The 21,577-nt window shown below is 41.7% G+C and overlaps 1 protein-coding gene across 3 annotated transcripts in view; it reads right to left on the bottom strand.

Moving 5' to 3' along the window:
* The window catches only part of TBC1D32 (TBC1 domain family member 32), a 552,992-nt gene that overhangs the window by 482,228 nt on the left and 49,187 nt on the right, over window positions 1-21,577 (bottom strand). For all 3 annotated transcript variants that reach the window (XM_040350328.1, XM_040350326.1, XM_040350327.1), the window contains exons 4-6: window positions 15,005-15,182; window positions 11,623-11,694; window positions 3,589-3,714 (exon numbers count right to left, since the gene is read on the bottom strand). In XM_040350328.1, coding sequence (XP_040206262.1) covers window positions 3,589-3,714; window positions 11,623-11,694; window positions 15,005-15,182 — 376 coding nt within the window. The remainder of the gene's footprint in view (window positions 1-3,588; window positions 3,715-11,622; window positions 11,695-15,004; window positions 15,183-21,577) is intronic.

Raw genomic sequence — 21,577 nt, forward strand, 5'->3', positions numbered from 1 at the left:
GGTGCTCCCATAGCAAGCTGTTTGCTGTGGGTGGCATTTGGCAGGAGGGAGAAGCCAGGAGAGCCGATGGGGGACCCGAGAAGAGGAGGATCAGAGATGCTCTCTGCAAAACCATTACAGCAGGGAAGAATAACATGTTTGTTATTTAAAAAACAAAGCAAAAAAACAAAGCAAAAAAAAACAAAAAACAAGCCTTTAATATCACTTTAACTTACATATGCACATCTAAGTAACCACATTTGCTCAGGACGTAAAAAGCTTTGGATGCTTACGCCCAATATTTCAGAAGTGAAAACGAACAGTTTTCATGTCCTAGCAACAAGGCAGGCTGTGAGAGATGCTAAATAGGATTTTTTTTAGCCAGGCTTTTGAGGGGACCCAAATGTCCTACAGGTAAAACAATAAAATTAATGATTATTTTACAAAACGGCACAGGTTTTTAGCATCTACTGGGGCCCCTTGACTTCTTCAAGGGGCCCCAGCCGGGCTCCGCGGCACCAGAGGGAAGTTCACCTCTCCCCCCCTCCCTCTGTGCAATCTTTGGGGACACTTCACAGCTGTGCAGCCACAGCTGGGCGTCCACAGTCAGAATGACAGCGCTGCGTTCGCCCCATCGCTGGACCATGGGACAGGCGAGTGCCTGATTATAAAAAGTCAGCAGCTATACTTTTTATAGCTGCTGACTTTTATATGGGTGGAACCCCACTTTAACCACTTGCAGCTAAAGGACCCGGCCAGGTTTTGCGATTCTACACTGCGTCGCTTTAACAGACAATTGCGCAGTCATGCGACATGGCTCCCAAACAAAATTGGCGTCCTTTTTTTCCCACAAATAGAGCTTTCTTTTGGTGGTATTTGATCACCTCTGCAGGGTTTTTTTTTTTTGCACTATAAACAAAAATAAAAGCGACAATTTAAAAGAAAAATTCAATATTTTTTACTTTTTGCTATAATATCCCCCAAAAATATATTACAAAAACGTTTTTTTTCCTCAGTTTAGGCCGATATGATCTTCTACCTATTTTTGGTAAATATAAGCGTCTATCTGTTGGTTTGTGCAAAATGTATAGCGTTTACAAAATAGGGGATAGTTTTATTGCATTTTTATAAAAAAAAATGTTTTACTACTAATGGCAGCGATCGGCGATTTTTTTCATGACTGCGACATTATGGCGGACACTTCGGACAATTTTGACACATTTTTGGGACCATTGTCATTTTCACAGCAAAAAATGCATTGTTTACTGTGAAAATGACAGTTGCAGTTTGGGAGTTAACCACAAGGGGGCACTGAAAGGGTTATGTGTGACCTCATGTGTGTTTACAACTGTAGGGGGTGTGGCTGTAGGTGTGACGTCATGGATTGTGAATCCCTATAAAAGGGATCACACGATCGATGCCGCCGCCACAGTGAATAACGGGGAAGCAGTGTTTACATACAGCTCTCCCCGCTCTTCAGCTCCGGGGAACGATCGCGGGACTCCAGCGGCGATTGGGTCCGCGGGTCCCGGTCACGGCGCTTCGGACCGGGTCGCGGGCACGTGCGCGCGACCCACAGCTGGACAATAGCACAGCACGTACATGTGCCCAGCCGTGCCATTCTTCCGACGTACATGTGCAGGAGGCAGTCCTTAAGTGGTTAAGAACATGAATCCAACAAAAATAATATCCCTACCTTCTATTTTACTTTTTTTATGTAAATGTTATTTTTGGGTGGAACATTCAAATAATCTAGAAGCTAGGCTACCCAAGATTTTGGAGGCTGGTCAAATGCCAACCCACAATCCTTCAACACTCAGTACCTGAAATGAGATTAGGCACAATCTGATCCTAGTCTGAACCCAACTGCGCTATCTCGCTATTCAGTACTAATGCCACCACGTACACACGATCCGAAAATCGGACGACAGATCGTGCAACTTTTTTTGTTTACTAGTCGCAAGTAGAAATTGAATAGGTTACTAAAGTCACGAAAATTCTTGCACGAAATCGGAAGTGATGTCATGTGTTGTAATGTTGTACTTTCGGACGACAACTGTACTGACTAAACGAAAATCGTCCGTTATGGTATCGTACGAGAAAATTTTTCGTGCTTGCCTGATCGAATAATGTCGGATGAACTGTCATGATCTGCTCACGGAAGCCCTGTACTAACGATCCGATTATCGTTCGATTCTTCCTCGGACGACATTTTTCGTACAATATTAGGATCGTGTGTACGGGCCATTAGTGGTCACATTCTTGTAGAATCTGCTCAGCTGAGCTCACATTTATTTAATTATTCAGGTGGCAAGGTTGGGGGGGGGGAGGGGTGATTGTGACAGTTGTCCCAACCTTCTTTGTTCCTAGAAGTTGCTATGAACTTTAAAGATTGGGTTCTCCTGGACATTCAAGGTTCTATTAAATGCTTGTTTATCCCCTGTAAAGCTCTCTAGACATTCAGCAAATTATTTCCTGAGCGTTTTGCAGATCATTCAGATATCTTTTCAGACGCCCCTATCACACAGTGAATATGCAAATTTGTATCTACTACACTTCCTCCCTCTGATGGAAAATTGTGATTAGCAGAAAGCTGTTTATCTAGGTAACTTGTATATTATCTTTCATGGCTTACAGGGAATGCTGGGATAAATCTAGAAGTGCTTATCAGACACCTGTCAAATGTTTAAAGATGTTTAAATCTCACAGGAGCATGTCATTATATGGCCATATAAACATTATTAAAACATCAACATTAGCATATCATCCCAATAAAACAGTAGGTTAAAATACAAAATAACGATTTAATATATCTGAAATTCAATATTACTACATGCAATTGACTTCACTGAATTTTTTTGCCTAAAACAAACCATAATGTTTACAAAAGCTTCAAAAGAGTACCACTGCACACACATAGCCGTCTTAAGCCCTGTACACGCGATCAGTCTATCCGATGAAAACGGTCTGATGGACCATTTTCATCAGTTAACCGATGAAGCTGACTGATGGTCAGTCGTGCCTACACACCATCAGTTAAAAAAAACGATCGTGTCAGAACGCGGTGACGTAAAACACAACGACGTGCTGAAAAAAACTAAGTTCAATGCTTCCAAGCATGTGTCGACTTGATTCTGAGCATGCGTGGATTTTTTTCGTTTTTTTTTTCAAATCGGTTAGGTATCCATCGGTTAAATTTAAAACAAGATTGCTTTTTTTTAACCTATGGATAAATAACCGATGGGGCCCACACACGATCGGTTTGGTCCGATGAAAACGGTCCATCAGACCGTTCTCATGGGTTTGATCGATTGTGTGTACACGGCATTACACTGGGTCTGGGATCCAATATGACATACTAGTCACTACATGTTCAGTTGTGTTAATGAACTCTTTAAAAACAAGAAAATAAAATGCTGTATGTGGTTTAAAAAAATATGACTTAAACATAAAAACATATGACCTCATATGTTCAAATGAAGTAGAAAAATTAATAATAGAAAAACATGGTGCCTGATTATGTTTTAATGAATTGTGTTTAAAATCTAGTTATACTGACAAGGGGAATACTTATTTGGAAAGAAAGAATACAAAAATAGTTGCTTTTACAGTAAATGTGGAGTCAGGATCCGCCAGTGATAAAGTGAGGTTTTTATGCAGGACGCTCCAGGATTCACAGTTCAGAACATCAGAAGGAGGAGCAGAGCATAAGGTTTGCATGGCTTCTTTCCGCACCTTTAAAGATAAAAAACATATTCTGATCAGTGAACTTCCTTAAAGTGGTATTAAATGCACCTTTTTTTATTTTTAGTCCCCCACCGACACTGTCCACTCCTCTTCTCCGAGTACCCGAATAGCAAGCCTTGTGCTGTGGGGGCACTCGTACCGGCACGCTCCAGAGACAGCCAAGAGTCAATGGCTCCCACTGCCCTCAGTGAAGCCTGTGAATGCAAGAAAGGAGGAGCGCAGGGGTGCCCGCAAAGAGAGCTTTGAATCGTAAGAGGTGTCAGGTACTGTAACTGTTTGAGATAAAGTGGGAAGAAGAGCTATAGAAATGTTTTTTTACTTTAATGCAGTTCCTCTTTATGCCCTCCTTCCAGCCTCCTCTTCTACTTTTGGCATTTTTCTTTTCTTTGGGGAGGAGCAGGTGCTTGGTTTGAAAGGTACCGCACCCACTTCTAATCAGATTCCCACAGAGATTCCACTGGAAGTTTTCCTACCTCTCCACCCGCAACCTTCTGGGACACGCAACAGGTCCCAGAAGGCTGCGGGACCATTCACAAAGTGCAGCTTGGCTCAAGGAACCACATCCGTCTTCCCATAGTAAACATGCTGGCACCGGGGACCTGAAGACTGGCAAATAATCGGTTCAGGTGGGGACAGCCCTGGACAGCTGGACAGGCGGGTGTCCTTTTATTTAAAGTCAGCAGCTACAGTATTTGTAGCTGCTGACTTTTAATTTTAATTTTTTTTAGACTGAAGAACCGCTTTAATTAGGAAGGAATGTTCGATATGTTTGCACATTCAATTTTGCAAAAAGATTGAGGGGCTGTTAACAGGAATCATTCCATAAAAGCAGCGATAACTGCAGGGCAGAGTGTATGTCAGCGCTGGTTTGCACAGAGGTGGACTCCAAATAAGGCTACATTTATTTTACTATTATATGGGTTGTGGATTGGGTCATGCTCCATTCGGCAAGACCCCTTTACCTGGTTACTATAAAATGAATAAACTGAGTGTGTTAGCGTTGAAAATAATTATTTGACATGTTTTTACTTACATATGCACATCTGGATAATCAAATCTACTTACTGGATATGCATGCGGATCTTTAGTTACATGAATGCAGGGGGAAAAAAAAAAAAAAGACATATACACTACATTACCAAAATTATTCGGACACCGGCCTTTACATGCACATGAACTTTAATGGCATCCTAATCTTAGTCTGTAGGGTTCAATATTGAGTTGGCCCATCCTTTGCAGCGATAACAGCTCCAACTATTCTGGGAAGGCTGTGCACAAGGTTTAGAAGCGTGTCTATGGGAATGTTTGATCATTCTTCCAGAAACGCATTTTTGGGGTCAGGCACTGATGTTGAATGAGAAGGCCTGGCTCTCAGTCTCCGCTCAAATTTATCCCAAAGGTGCTCTCTTAGGTTGCGGTCAGTACACTGTGCAGGTCAGTCAATTTCCTCCACCCCAAACTCCCTCATCCATGTTTTTTTGGACCTTGCTTTGTACACTGGTGCGCAATTATGTTGGAACAGGAAGGGGCTATCATGAAATTGTCATGAATTTTTCCAAAATGTCTTGGTATGCTAATGCCTTAAAGCGGGGGTTCACCCGTACATAACACTTTTTCCCCTTAGATGAATGCTTGTTTTGTCTAGGGGAATCGGCTAGTTGTTTAAAAATATGAGCTGTACTTACCGTTTACGAGATGCATCTTCTCCGCCGCTTCCGGGTATGGGCTGCGGGACTGGGCGTTCCTATTTTGATTGACAGGCTTCCGAGAGGCTTTCGACGGTCGCATCCATCGTGTCACGATTTTCCGAAAGAAGCCGAACGTCGGTGCGCAGGCGCAGTATAGAGCCGCACCGATGTTTGGCTTCTTTCGGCTACTCGTGACGGGATGGATGCGACCGTCGGAAGCCTCTCGGAAGACTGTCAATGAAGAAGGAACGCCCGCTCCCGAAGACCCATACCCGGAAACGACGGAGAAGATGCATCTCGAAAACGGTAAGTACGGCTCATATTTTAAAACAACTAGCCGATTCCCCTAGACAAAACGAGCATCCATCTAAGGGGAAAAGAGAAAAAAAAAAAAACATCATTGGGTGAACTCCCGCTTTAAGAGTTTCATTCCCTGGAACTAAGGGGCCAAGCCCAACCCCTGAAGAACAAATCCACACCATAATCCCCCTCCACCAAATGATTTGGACCAGTGCACAAAGCAATGTCCATAAAGATATGGATGAGCGCGTTTGGGGTGTATGAACTTGACCAGTCTTGAGTTCAGACCTCAACCCGATAGAACACCTTTGGAATGAATTAGAGCGGAGATTGCGAGCCAGGCCTAATTGTCCAACATCAGTGCCTGACCTCACAAATGCACTTCTGGAAGAATGGCCAAACATTTCCATAGAGACACTCCTAAACCTTGTGGACAGCCTTCCCAGTTGAAGCTGTTAAAGCTGCAAAGAGTGGGCCAACTCAATATTGAACCCTATGAACCAAGACTGGGATGCCATTAAAGTTTATGTGCGTGTAAAGACAGACATCCCAATACTTTTGGTAATATAGTGTATATTAAAACTGGAGCAGCCAGAATCTGAAGCAGATATGCACAGTAAACAATCAGCTTCTAGGTTCAACATTTTTCAAGTTAAGCTTTGACAATGAATGATTGGTTGCCATTCACAGTTGCTCCAGATTTTTTTCCATATGAAATTTTGTTGTTTTTTCATGTTTTGAATAAAGACATCGTTTTTTGAGGAGTGCGGCGATCCAGGATTTTTCTTTCATCCCATGCTAATTGAGCACAGCCAGCACCCTCTTGGTTTGTTGGGACAGAAGCAACGGGGATAAATTGATTTATAGAGTGGTATACTTTTCTTTGCTCCAGATTTTGGGTGCTCCAGCTTTGAAAAATTCCTCCCAAGGTACCTGACTTCTATCTTAGTTTGAAATGTAATGCGAAGCTTATTGTTCTGTGAAGCATTCAATCTCTCTATAATAACGTGGACATTTCTCCAGGACACAATGTGCATGGTTTGCACATTGGTGCACTCCAAATACAGCGGTCTTACATTATGCATTTGTCATTATATGGATTCCTAGGATGAAACCTGTTGGGCTCCCCAGGAACCTATGATTATCACAGAATTGTACAGAGTTCTATTGCGACGTGTCCTGATTTGCTGACAAAGGTATCTTTGTTGAACAAAGAGATTAATGGAGGTCCATTGAGCAATGTCAGCCGTCAAAGTTAGAAAATAATAGTGGGTTGGGAATTTGTAGATCTAAACATGTATTTAAGGGACACCTAGTTCCAAGTGCCAAAGGTGCTATGGAGTCATTGAGTGATGAACCACCTCTGCATTTATATAGCAGCACATGTTTGACAGGCTTCTTTATTATCTATCAGGAAAAAAATTGTTATTTACACAAAGAGCATGATAGTGTTTTACCTGTCATTTACAATTACGCAGACATATTGCTGTCAATCTTTGGACTTCCAGTGATTTCAAGAGTGATTATCTTAAGTGTGTGAGACTAAAATATACATTCCTCATTGAGATGAATAAAACATATCACACTTGCATTAATCCATGTGAAAATGATGGACAGTGAGCAGAATCAATCTACCGAGGACTCATCACCCATATGAATGTGTCCTATAATGGTAACTTGTAAAGCAACCATGAGAACAGATTTACCTCTTCTGACTCCCAATAACCTCAGAGAGGTTATTTGACAGGTGTCTGATAACAGAACAGTGAGAAAGCAACAGACTTTATTTATCAAGGAATCTGTTATCTCAAACATCTAATCAGGCTCTTCTTATTTCACACGTGTCATTTAATAAAGTAAGGTAAAAATCACACTGGTTCCTAGAGCAATACAGGCAGATTAAGTAATCTCTCCCAATAGACCTTTCCTTTAATGAGCATGATTAGATGAATTCAGGATTTACATCCCTGGTGCTGAACATGGGTCCCACTGGCCCTCCACATGCAGCCAGCAAGTTGTTGGATACCATGTACAAAGCAGAGTGGCAGAAGGGTGCCATAACTCTTTGAGTTTCAGCAACAGCACTGACTTAAGCCCCGTACACACAATCAAAATTTGCGATGGAAAAAGTCTGACAGACTTTTTCCATCGGAAATTCCGACCGTGTGTATGCCCCATCTGAGAATTTTGCATTGGATATTCCAAGGAATTCCATCAGAATTTAGATAGAAAACATAAAGAAAGGGGGGTGAATGGCAAATGTATGCTTGTACCACATCCAGTGTATACGAGAAAAGAAAAAGGGGGTTCCCCTGGGTGGACTTTAAAGGCACTAATAGTATTCCAAAATATACAGGATATTGAGAGTAAAAAAATTGTTTTATTCACAGTTGCACATATGTTTAAAAAAAAATTAAATATTGAATTAAAATATACAGTTCCAATGATTGTCACCATATGAGTAAATACATGAGGAACCTTCGGGGTTCCTCGTTTCGGGGTAACCTTCTTCAGGGGTGTGTATAGAAGGACAATTAGTTCATCTAAGCATAAAAATACATAAAGTTAATTACATGCGTTTAGAACTTTATTAAATATATAAAAATAATTTTCTTTATATGTGATGTATATACATGTAATCATTCACTTACGTATTATAAAGGATGATGAATATTTCATTGGATATGATTGTTTAAAAATAATTGAAAATATAAACAGCACGCTGGGTTCAATCAATGAGGTTGCTAGTCAAACAAGAAATGGGTATCAGGATATACATTTAATGCAAGTTTGAGACGGACATTTATTAGGAACAGGTGTTTATACATATATAAAACATTTCATTATCCTTTATTAACATTCAAACTGTTATTGTAGCAAATCATTACTCTTTCTATATAATATATACCATTTATCCCTATTGGGGTACAATCTATTATTTGTATTTGTTATCTTATATTTTTTAGGGACCTCCATCCCAGTCCCAGTATATCTCTTCTGGCTGATCCACCGGCTTCTCGGTCTTTGAAATAATTTCTCCCTACTGGGATGAACACCTGTTCCTTATAAATGTCTGTCTCAAACCTGCATTAATTGTATATCCTGATACCCATTCCTTGTTTGACTGGCAACCTCATTGATTGAACCCAGCGTGCTGTTTATATTTTCAATTCTTTAAAAAAAAAAAATGTATCCAATGAAATATTCATCATCCTTTATAATACGCAAGTGAATGATTACATGTATATACATCACATATAAAGAAAACTTTTTGTATATATTTAATAATGTTCTAAACGCATGTAATTAACTTTATGTATTGTTATGCTTAGATGAACTTATTGTCCTTCTCTACACACCCCTAAAGAAGGTTAATCCCGAAACGCGTCAGTGGTAAAAAGAAGGTTCCTCATGTATTTACTTATATGGCGACAATCATTGGAAATGTATATTTTAATTCAATATTTAATTTTTTTTGATAAATATGTGCAACTGTGAATAAAACTATATTTTGGAATACTATTAGTACCTTAAAAGTCCACCCAGGGGAACCCCTTTTCTTTTATTAGATAGAGAACATGTTCTCTTTTACTCCGATGGAATTCCGTCAAAATTCCGATGTGAGTTTGGCCGGGCAAAAGCCAGATCGTGTGTACGGGGCATAACAGAGACTGTATTGTGGGGAGAGTCATCTCCATCCAAAGTACAATTAAAGTCCCAGCCTCCGGAAAGGGAGCAGCGTAACAGCGTGTGATGTATAAGTGACCAACAATGGAAGGGCATAATGGTGATGTTAACTTTCAATGCCATGTCCACCAATGCCTGGGAGCAGGCGGGTTAGCTTACACTGCCTTGACCAGCAATGCTGGTGGAGGGAAGGGGGATTAACTCTAATGTCTAGGGACTATCAATGTAGGTGGGGGTTAAATTTAACTATCATAGACCACCACTGAAGGGGAGTTTGTGTTATTAACTTTCACTGCCACTGCATACTTATGTAAAGGGGGTTAATTTCCACTGCCACTGCCCATCAATGCAGAGGGGCTTAAATTTGACTACCAGTGACTACCAAAGATAGTACTAATACTAGTGTTGGGGGGATATTATTGCATTCACTTACACCAATGTTCAAGGCCATTATTGCGTCCACTGACCCCAGGGCTGGAGGCTATTATTGCAATCACTAACACTAGTGATGGGGGCTATTACGGTCTTCACTGACAACAATACTCGGTGTCCACTGATGCTGGAGATTATTATTGTGTCTACTGATACCAATGCTGGGGGGGTTATTATTACATGCACTGAGGTCTATGTAGGGGGGTTATTATTGCATCCACTCACACCAATGTTGAAGGTTATTATTGGGTGCACGGACACCAATATTGGGGCTTATTATTGCATCCTCAGACACCAATGTTGGGGTTAATTGTACTCCAACTTCAGTGTGCATTGTGATAGGCTGAAAATGCAGCATGACCAAAATATTTGGGTGTTGAGGTGTGAAAATGCACTACTGCTATACAGCTGTCTAGAAGTAGTTTTCCAGTTGACAACCACTAATCTACACCACCAACCTCAAAAATTATTTAAACAAGAATTTAATTCCATAAGAACACTATACCATGTATCTTTAGTATAATATTTGCAGTTGTTATGTGATGCTCCTACGACATATAAATACATTTAGAAACAACAGGTAGATACTTAATATGTAAAGTAATTAAATAAGAAAAACTTGTAGGACTGCCTAAATTAATCCAAAGCACCAAAGTTGACAAATAGAGAAAGAACAGCAATATTTACATACATTGATAAAAATGTATAGATTCACATAGATTTACAACGGGCGTATCAGTAGATACGCCGTCGTAAGTCCGAATCCCCGCCGTGGCAACTTTAAGCGTATGCTCAAACTGAGATACGCTTAAATGTTGCTACGATCTGACCGGCATAAGTTTCCTACGCCATCATATCTTAACTGCATATTTACGCTGGCCGCTAGGTTTACGCCTAGAATATGTAAATCCGCTAGATACGCCGATTCACGAACGTATGCCCGGCCGTCGCAGTAAAGATACGCCGTTTACGTAAGGGGTTTTCAGGCGTAAAGTTATTCCACCAAATACATGGCGCAGCCAATGTTATGTATGGCCGTCATTCCCGCGTCGAAATTTAAAAATTTTACATTGTTTGCGTAACTCGTCCATGAATGGGGCTGGCCGTAATTTACGTTCACGTCGAAAGCATGACCATTTGCCGACGGCATTTGGAGCATGCGCACTGGGATAGGTCCATGGACGCCGCATGCGTCGTTCATTAAAAACGTCAAATACATGGGGTCAGTAGTATTTTACATAGAACACGCCCCCAACCAGCCTATTTTGAATTAGGCGGGCTTACGCCGGCCCAGTTACACTGCGCCGCCTTAAGTTTCAGCGCAAGTTCTATGTGAATACAGGACTTGCTGCTCAAACTTACAGCGGCATAGTGTATCTGAGATACGCTACGCCTGCCTAATTCTACCTGAATCCAGCCCACACTAGTCATTTTTACTGCGGTTAAAAGGTAACCAATTTTGTGTTACAGTCGTTTCATTTTGGGAAGGTCTGAAGAACGGTTTACTGCAGCTTATAATTCAGTTACTCAATTGTGTGCAGCGCAGAGTATTGCCCCTCTACAATTACAGCTTTATTTAAAAAATCCTACTTTATAATAATGTCTACATAATTATAATAACATGTTATTAACAGACCATTTAGAAATCTCACATAAGAGGTTTGCTGGCGCTTTGAAGCTGGTTACTCAGAACCAGCTAATCAACGTCTCTGTCTACAAACACTTCCTGAATAATGGCAGGGGCCATGCGACACCATCTTTAAACAGCAAGTTGTTAAATTGTACGTACCTCCTCAGGCTGACTTGGATCTAACTGTTCAGCAATAAGCTGCAGTTGTTCCTGGTTCATAAATGTGTAACTCTGCAACAATAAAATAAGTACATAAATAAATAAAAAAATAAAACATACAGACGCTAAATACCTTGAAATATTGCCATGTGTAATATTTAAGGTAATATACAAAGTAGTGCAGAATTTCTTCATTCCAGTCGTCGGGTCCTCCAACAATTCCACCCTTATGTAAGAAATTGAAGGGACTTCCAACTTAGGTTCTCAATACACAAGATTGCTGCAGCTACAGACACAGGAATGAAGAATCTTAGGCCGGGTACTCACGAGCAAACATGTACGGTGAAACCGGTCCGTCGGACCGTTTTCACCATACATGCCTGCCAGAGGGCTTCTGTACGATGGTTGTACTAACCATCGTACAGAAGTCCGCGCGTAAACACTACGCGGGGCGTGTCCGCGTCGTCGCTGCGACGATGACGCGGCGACGTGGGCGGGCCTGCCATTTAAAGGCTTCCACGCATGCGTCAAAGTCATTCGACGCATGCGAGGGACGGCGGGCGCTCGGACATGTACGGTAGGTCTGTACTGACGACCGTACATGTCCGAGCGGGCAGGATTCCAGCGGACGGTTTTAAAACACATCCAGGAATATTTGCCCGCTGGGAAAAGGCCCGGCGGGCAAATGTTTGCTGGAATTCGGCCCGCTCGCGCCTACACACGACCGAACATGTATGCTGAAACCCGCGGACCAGTTTCAGCATACATGTTTGGTCGTGTGTACGGGGCCTTATAAAACGCTTACTTTATTATTGTGAGCACTGTTCCACAGATGCTCCACATCAGTCCCTGGTAGCAATAGTAAAGCCACACTCCCATGTACACAAAGCTGTCCCCTACCCACTGAGCCCAACTTTCTTAACATGGCTGTGTCATGGCTGCTGCAGATGGGTGCAAGTTACTTCAAGAACAGAAACTGACCATACACGTTACACTCGGATTGTAAATTTCCTTTAGCCTAGGTTCACACTGCTGCGAATTCAAAATCGCGGTAAAATGCGCGATTTTGCCGCGATTTCGGCCGCAATTTAATGTAAATCGCGGCCCGAAATCGCAGAAAGTAGTACAGGAACTACTTTTTGAAATCGCAGATGCGCCGTCGCACTGATTAGGACAGTGCCATTGCCGATAATTGCCGCCGATTTGAGATGCGATTTGACATGTCAAATCGCATCTCAAATCATTCCAAATCGTACCCAGTGTGAACCAGGGCTGAGGTTTATCAAAAATGTGCGGGACAGTATTACTGCCCAGTTATAACCATAGCTGTGGGAGGTGCTGGAGGACTGAAAGTGGAAAAACAATTATACAATGTAATCTCACAAGGATGTAGTTTGGTACAAATAGCATTACATGCCCAAATAACAATATAAAACACAAAAAGAAGAAAAGGATGGGATTTTTAATGATGTTACATTCTCAGAAATAGAACCACAACTGCAGAGTTTTGAATGACAATTACATTTTATTGTGTATAGAATAATAAAATTATCTTAAACAACCACCAAAGGTGTATACAAAATTACTCTAGATAGAGCATGGATCTCACACTTTATATTTCACTTCTATCAGGCCAGAACCAGATGTCTATAAGTCATACTAATACAATTTGCATATCTTCGGTATGGTAAGGCTCTGCAGCTGTAGGATGTAAGAAGAGGTTCTGGCACTTTTTGTGATAGATTGCTTCTTCAGGGAACCGCAGGGTGACATTATAAAAACATGGTATAGTCACAAAGTGATGCAGTATATTTTCCAGGAATGGAAGAGAGATGCCCTAGAGACTACAGCCCAAAATGAAGAAAAGGTAGAAAAGGACCCAAACATAGAGGTCCTCTATATGTATGATGGCCAGATATTTCAAGTGGTGGATTGCATAGATAGTGGTATTCCAAAATACTAATATCCAGACTGTGCCTATACACATAGATAAACATTATACACCTCCAGATTTCTCTGAAGCATGGAGAAAACATACCTAATCCACTTAGAGATGAGTAATTTAAATGCAGGACATCTGCAGGCAAGAAAAACAGAGAACCTTAGGTTCAGAATGATGCAGTGGGTGATAGATAAGCTCCCACCACACATACTACATCTAAACAATGTATAGAGATCTTTTTTGGGTGCTTTGGGAGCAGCACAAACAGAAAAAAGAACATTTACTGATGAAGGTTGAAAGAGGAAACCACCCTGGGAAGAAATGAGGCCCGGGGCTTCACAATCACCTTGTTTTAATGAAGAACGAGGAAGGGTTTTTGTATATGAGGCCGCCAGTTCTAAGACCCGTCTTGCTGATGTGGTATCCATAAGAAAAAAACTACCTTACGAGTAACGTCAGCCAAGGAAATATCCCAAACCGGCTCAAAAGCAACGTTCTGTAAAGCCAAATTAAAATCTCCAGGTGAGACTGGTAAATGAACAGGAGGAATGATGCAAGCCAACCCCTGAACAAAGGTTTTTGTCAGGAAATGAGTGGCCAGCAGTTTCAAAAAGAGAATTTGGCCCTTCAGGTTGCTCAAGGCCAAATGTCGCACCAGCCTAGACTGGAGCTAGAACAGGATGCATCCCACAGAGTATCCTCTAGGGTGAAATTTGGGAAGTAATCCTTCTCAAGAGCAGCAATAGACTTTGCAAGAGGTTGATTTCCTAGCTTTAAGCAGCGTGGGAATAACAGAGAAAACCTGATATCTCAGGACTTGAGTTTTAACAACCAAGTCATCAAAGCCAGTGACGTTGAAGCAGGACTGATCCTTGAGACAGAAAATCTGATTGGTCTGGAAGTGCTCACAGAGAGTCTGCACATTAAGTCCACTGGGTCAATTTGCTGCTACCAAGATTATAGGAATGCTCTCCATCTCAACTGTGAGAAGCAGGCAAGGAAGAATTTGTAGCAGAGGGAAGGTGTATCTTGGGAGACCATGATATGTCCTTTCATAAATATTTTTATATTTAAATGCCATACATGAGGATGGACATTGAGGTATGCGAAACACATCAAGTTATGAGTCACAGATGCTTGTATATTGTTTTAGATCAATATTTGCCAACATGTGAATCATTTCCATTACGGTTATGCTGTTCTCAAGTTGGTTGGCAATTATGTCTATGTAGCCAATATACAATGGTGTACGTCTACAATAAATTGTGACAATAGGATTACTCTTTATATTTACCATTATTGGCCTCACATAGCTCTTCTCATTCAAAGACCTACAGGCAAAATGTTGTTTTTTTGTATGCATTTTAGGAATGGAGTTTTGTCATGGGTAGCACCAGACCATTTTTCGTTTCTTTTGCAATGCAACACACGTACACATACCTGATTGAAAGACGAATCACTGTCGGAACAATTATCAGTGTATCTACAGCTGGACTGTTCATGTAGTGCCCTTTTCTGCATTTCTCGGTTTTTGGCTTGGTCCTCTTCAAATTTATTGACCAATGTCTCTACAACTGCCATCATAACATTCTTAAGTGAGAGCATCATCTCTGTGTATCTGAAAAAAAAAAAATCAATATCGTATTGCATACTTGTTATTCTAAGTTAAATTGCAATAATACTGTATTTTATTGGGAATCTGACATCAATAGATTTCTTTATTTTTCCTACTCAACTATACCCACTATAGAGTTCCATCATAAATGATATTCTGTATCACTATACTTTGCTGCAGTGAAGAGATTCTCAAAACACATACGCAGGAGACCTCATTTTTATACCAGTCAGTTTTAATGAAGTCTATAGGGACATTGATACAAACCTAAGGTACCGTACATAGTACAGGTCAATACCTAGCTAGACAAATAGCAAACTAAGAATTGTATTACTTTGGACATATATCTTATCTTTCCACTTCTTAAGCCAAAAAAGACAAAACAGTATCATCCCAACAGGTTTCTGTGACATAATATTTCTTAATTTTGCCAAGTCCATTCCCAATTTTGATGGTCAAATAAGCCTTGTTATTTGTGTTAAATAGGGTAAAGGATGTTAAAGAGGAAGTTCAAATTTAAGTCCACCTCCCCCTCTACATAATTTGAAAGGTGTTTTTTGAGAGGGGGAGGGGGGAGCAGGTACCTAGAAACGCTCTGAGAGGAGGTAGAAATCACCACTGTTTTTATACAGCACAGGCACTGGGACACATAGCATTATACATGGTAGGGATGGTATAAATATAAGAGTTATAAGAGCAGCAGAAAGGGAGGAGGCGGGGACTGACACGAGCAGACAGGCAGGGGTTGGGGGGGGGGGTGGAGGACAGACAAGGACAGAGCAGGGCTGTGGATCACAGAGGCACAAAAACTGACCATGGGGTCAGGGCTCAGCAGCCATAAAAAATGTGGTCAGTTTACAAGGGGGAGGGCATAGCCAGGCAGTATCAGCCAGGTTTTTAAGGTTATACAGGGGGCCAAATGACACAGCACATGCACCGTTTCCTTTTATAAAAGCATCATACTGAAAAACATTTTTTACAAATAGCTTCGTAAAATATTAAAACATAGAATGTGGGATGTCTTTGAGGAATTTCGAACTGCATGCTTAAAGGATAACTTTAAAAAACGAATATAGGACATACAATTGGTAAACAAGACATGCAAGTTAAAGTGGATGTAAACCCTCACATATACCCAGTTAAATAAACAGCCTCAGATGATACACAGAGATTAAACAAATCTCCCTAAGTTTTACATGTACCGTATTTATCGGCGTATACAGGGCAAAATCGTGGGTCCGGCGATATACGCCGATACCCGCGCCGAGTTTGAACCACTGCGCCGGTATATACCGAGCGCAGTACACTCTGGTATAGTCGGGCAGGCTCGGCTCCTCTCGTGGTCACGTCCTGGACGTACAGGACGCACCGGACGTGACCGCGAGAGGAGCCGAGCCTGCCCGACTATACCCAAGTGTACTGCGCTCGGTATATGCCGGCACAGTGGTTCAAACTCAGCGCGGGAAGCGGCGATCGAGCGGGGAGGACACCGCAGAAGGACGCCGGACCCGGCGAGGAGGACACCCCCGAAGCCGCAGACGGACGCCGGACCCGACGAGGCCGCCGCACAAGACACCAAAACTGTAAGTACTAAAATCTTTTTTTTACCGGAATGCGGGTCCACTTTAGGGGTGCACGCTATACGCCGGAGCGCGCAATACCCCGATAAATACGGTATATATGCTCTCTTCAGCTTTATATATGCTTTACAAAGGGCACATGGTAATAGAGATTTATTTCTTCCTGTTCAGCACTGGGAGTGGAGTTTTGGCATACACTGTGTGACAGCTGATTGGAGGAAAGGCACACCTCCCACTCCACATAGACAGATGAAGGAAGGAATGTGCTGTGAATAGACCAGCTCTCTGCCAATCTATTTATAGCACCCACCCTGACACAAATTTCAGCCTGGTTTTCTCTCAGTTGTCAGAGAACTTGTCAGAACTTATCATGCTGATAACAGAAGAACAGAGCAGCAGAAACACACGGTACTTAGAACTTTGGAAAGAGATAAGAAAACGCTACAGATGTATGTGCCTAGGTAAAAAAATAAAATAAAATACTGTGCGTGAGGAAAAACTCTGTACTAAAAAACAAGTTAGGCATCCTCTGCAAAAAAATAAAAGTATCCTGTTCGGTGAGATACTTTCCAACGGTTAAAAGTGTTACTAAACTCTCAACAGTAAAATCAGTCAGTAGATACAGTCAAGCATGCTTGTTATACTTGATGTGGAACCTAAGGGGGTAATGTTCTGCATTGTGTAAAAAGGCTGTTTGATCTGGTCTCCTCTGTTCCTCCCCTTCTTTCAGAGTCCTCAAACCATCACTGGATAGTACAGAGACTAGGAGACAAGCTCCACGTACTCAGTTTGGCATGTATTGCTCTACGTAGAGGCAACCGGAAGCGACGCAGGCGAGCTAGGCACTCGTGGATACACATTTTGTTTACTGTTTGAATGTGAGTACCTTGTTAACTTTTTGTGCAATAAAACACAATTGTAGTTAAAACATACTACACTATCCTAAGATTCCTTTAACCTTCCCTGCCATCATATATGCACGGCATCCGGAGACCCCTTACACCACGGACGTAACAGCCGCTCCCCACAACCAGGGATTACCCAAGGCATTATCCAGGCAGGCTGCATTACGCTGGATACACTCAGGCTTTTCTTATATACTGTAACCTCACAGCAGTGAGGTAAGGGGCCATCCATTTACCTTAGCAGAAGGCACCGAAGAGCCATCACTCTGCACATTTGCACCTTAGTAGAAGGCACTGAAAAAGCCATCACCTTGCACACATCGCTTTTTATGTGCGATTGCACATTTTGGACTTATTTTATTATTGCATCACACTTTGGAATTTACCACGTTCACCTAAAGCACCTTTGCATTTCATTTCATACTTGTTTACATATTTCACAGCAGATGTGATTGTTTCAGAGCAGATGTTATTTGTGCTTGTACTATTTAAAGTTTTTTCCATGATTATTTTGCATTGTGTTACATACCTGTTCAGCATTTGAGGTTTATTTGGACACTGTGGCCCGGATTCAGATAGATTTGTCTATCTATTGGCGGGCGTAACGTATCGCAGATACGATACGCCGCCGTAACTTAGGGCGCAAGTTCCGTATGCAGAAAGAACTTGGGCCCTTAGTTACGGCGGTGTAACGTATGTGTGTCGGCGTAAGCACGCCTAATTCAAATGGGGATGATGTGGGCCTGTTTTATGTAAATTCACTGTGACCCCACGTATTTGACGTATTTTACGAACGGCGCATGCCGTTAACATGGGCTACGCCTCATATAGCAGGGGTAACTTTACGCCGAAAAAAGCCTAACGTAAACGACGTAAAAAAATGCGCCAGCCGGACATACGTTTCTGAATCGGCGTATCTACCTAATTAGCATATTCATCTCGTAACTATATGGAAGCGCCACCTAGCGGCCAGCGTAAATATGCAGCCTAAGATACGACGGTGTAAGACACTTACGCCGGTCGGATCTTAGGGAAATATGTGCGTAACTGATTCTCTGAATCAGTTGCATAGTTACGACCACGAACACTCAGAGATACGACGACGTATCCAGAGATACGCCATCGTATCTCCTTTCTGAATCCGGGCCTATGTTGTTTGGCACGTTATTTAGTTTGCCACTTGCACAATATTTTGCACTTTGTACCTATTATCACAGCTTTTATGCTTGTGCTTTTTTATACTCATTGCTTTTTTGCTTGTGCGTAAAATTTTATCAACAGCTCAGCACTACTTTTTATATTCATACTCCTTAACCACCTGAGGCCCGTGCTATAGCCGAATGAGGGCTACAGCGCGGACCTGAAAATCCAACTGGACGTCAATTGACGTCCGCCCCTTGGACACAGCCAATCACAGATCGCGGCGAATGGCCAATCAGAGTGGCCGTTTGCTATGCGATCTGTGCGGCCAATGAGAGATGATCTCAAATGTAAACATTTGAGATCATCTCTCATTGCCGGCTCACACAGAGACAGCGTCCTGTCTCTGGAGAGGAGACAGATCTGTGTCTCTTGTACATAGGGACACAGATCGGTCACCTCCCCCAGTCACCCCTCTCCGCCTACAGTTAGAACACTATACAGGGAACATATTTAACCCCTTGCTCACCCCCTAGTGTTAACCCCTTCAATGCCAGTCACATTTATACAGTAATTAGTGCATATTTATAGCACTGATCGCAGTATAAATGTGAATGGCGCCAAAAATGTGTCCGATGTGTCCGCCATAATGTCGCCGTCCCAATAAAAATCGCAGATCGCCGCCATTACTAGTAAAAAAAAAAAAAAATAAAAAAAATAAAAAACAATTCTGTCTCCTATTTTGTAGGCACTATAACTTTTGCGCAAACCAGTCGCTTATTGTGATTATTTTTTACCAAAAATATGTAGAATATGTATCGGCCTAAACTGAGATTTTTTATTTTATTTTTTAAATTGGGCTATTTATTATAGCAACAAGTAAAAAATATTGTATTTTTTTTCAAAATTTACGCTCTTTTTTGCTTATAGCGCAAAAAATAAAAACCGCACAGGCGATCAAATACCACCAAAAGAAAGCTCTACTTGTGGGGAAAAAAGGACGTCAATTTTGTTTGGGAGCCACGTCGCACAACCGCGCAATTGTCAGTTAAAGCGACGCAGTGCGGGAAGCTGACATTTCACCTGGGCAGGAGGGGGGTATATGTGCCCAGTAAGCAAGTGGTTAATCCTGATGTCGGTTTTCATAAGAAAAATAATATTTTCCAATTTCAGTTGAATGTTTATAACAGTTTCAATAAAACGGTCATACAACACTGCACAAATAACTTCAATCCCCTGATTCATAACACACATTAACTGATCTTGGTATCATGCACACAGCAGGGATCCACATAGATAACCTCTTTCCAATAATCCAATACCAATTTTTTTTTTCTCAGTAACCATTAGCACAGGACATCATTGAGGTGTCATTTTTCAGACAGCACAGATATATGTCACTAGATGACAATGTTGTAGCAGCCCCTGGTTCTCACTGCTTCGTGGTGGCCAAGTAGCAGTTTAATTAGTATTCACCTGTCACTGTGGTACACAGTCAATTCCACGAGAAGCTCCTCAGCTCTGTTCGTTCCTCCGAGGATCCTGACACAAATGACTTTGCTACGGATTTTCTTCTAATTCTACTACCCAGGCTTGAAAAATGTCACCGTCGAATTCCTTAAACACTTAAATTGTATATCTTTATGCGATTATCTTCCTGCAAAAAAATGTTTATTCACCCATTGATTTCAGTGAACATACAGCCGACAAAAAACTGCTTATTTTCTTGCATTTTTCAGTGCAGAGAACGTGGCCATAAAGTTTCAATGCCAGAGTCATCTAGATGTTCAGGATGTTACAGCACTTCTCATCAAAATGACTTTATGATGTCTGGCTGCTGTATTAATGTGGTCAAAGATCAGCCGCTGTCAGAGAACTCTGGTTAACTCTCATATATTCTCTTATGCTATACTCAATAATGTAGTTATGGCATTCAAATATTTTTCCACTCTGTCATTAGCTTTCATTGAAGATGAAGAATACTATTGCATTAATTGCCTGATTGTTTGCTCTTTGACTCTGTTCTCAAATAGGCTGGAAAAGAAGGTACAAAAGATCATCATATAGTAAAATGTCCATTTCCAAACCCAGGGTAATATTTCTTAGAACAAATGCAAACACCTTAGTTATTTCTGACCATAAGAATCCAGAAATGCAAAAACAATATTTACCATATTAAACTAAAACATACAGTTAGTGACTGCTTTAATGCATTAGTTTGCATTATATAGTTTGTATTTGTGATTGTTATTGGAGTTGGGCGAACGGTTCGGCCGGAGCACGAGTTTGGGTCGAACATTTGCCTGTTCAACTGTTGGCCGTACATTTGCCTGTTAGAACGTTCGCTGAACACCCGAATTTGTAAGGTGTTTGCACCACCAAACACCCTGCAATGCATTGCGCGCTGCACAGCTTTGCCTAATCAGGGTACAGTGTAAGCTGGTTGTTAATGGGTGGGGCCGGGAAAACGGCCGCAGCGTCCTTAACAACTGACAAGTCATTAGCAGTCAATGGGTTTCCCTGCCGACAGCGGAATAAAAACTGAGCCCTGCGCACTCCTGAGCCCTGCGGCGTGCACACACTTCTGAGCCCTGCGCAGTGCACACTCCTGAGCCCTGCGCCCTGCGCAGTGCACACTCCTGCGCCCTGGTACTATGCGCCTCACTTCACTACTCCAAGGGACCCAGGGGAGGGTTGAGTACTGGCAACTACTCCCTGCTAAAAAAGCCCTGCATTTAATGATTTATTAATGAATTTAGTGTTGAATTTAAGT

The sequence above is a fragment of the Rana temporaria genome, chromosome 4, assembly GCF_905171775.1.
Source record: "Rana temporaria chromosome 4, aRanTem1.1, whole genome shotgun sequence".
Classification (NCBI taxonomy): Eukaryota; Metazoa; Chordata; class Amphibia; order Anura; family Ranidae; genus Rana; species Rana temporaria.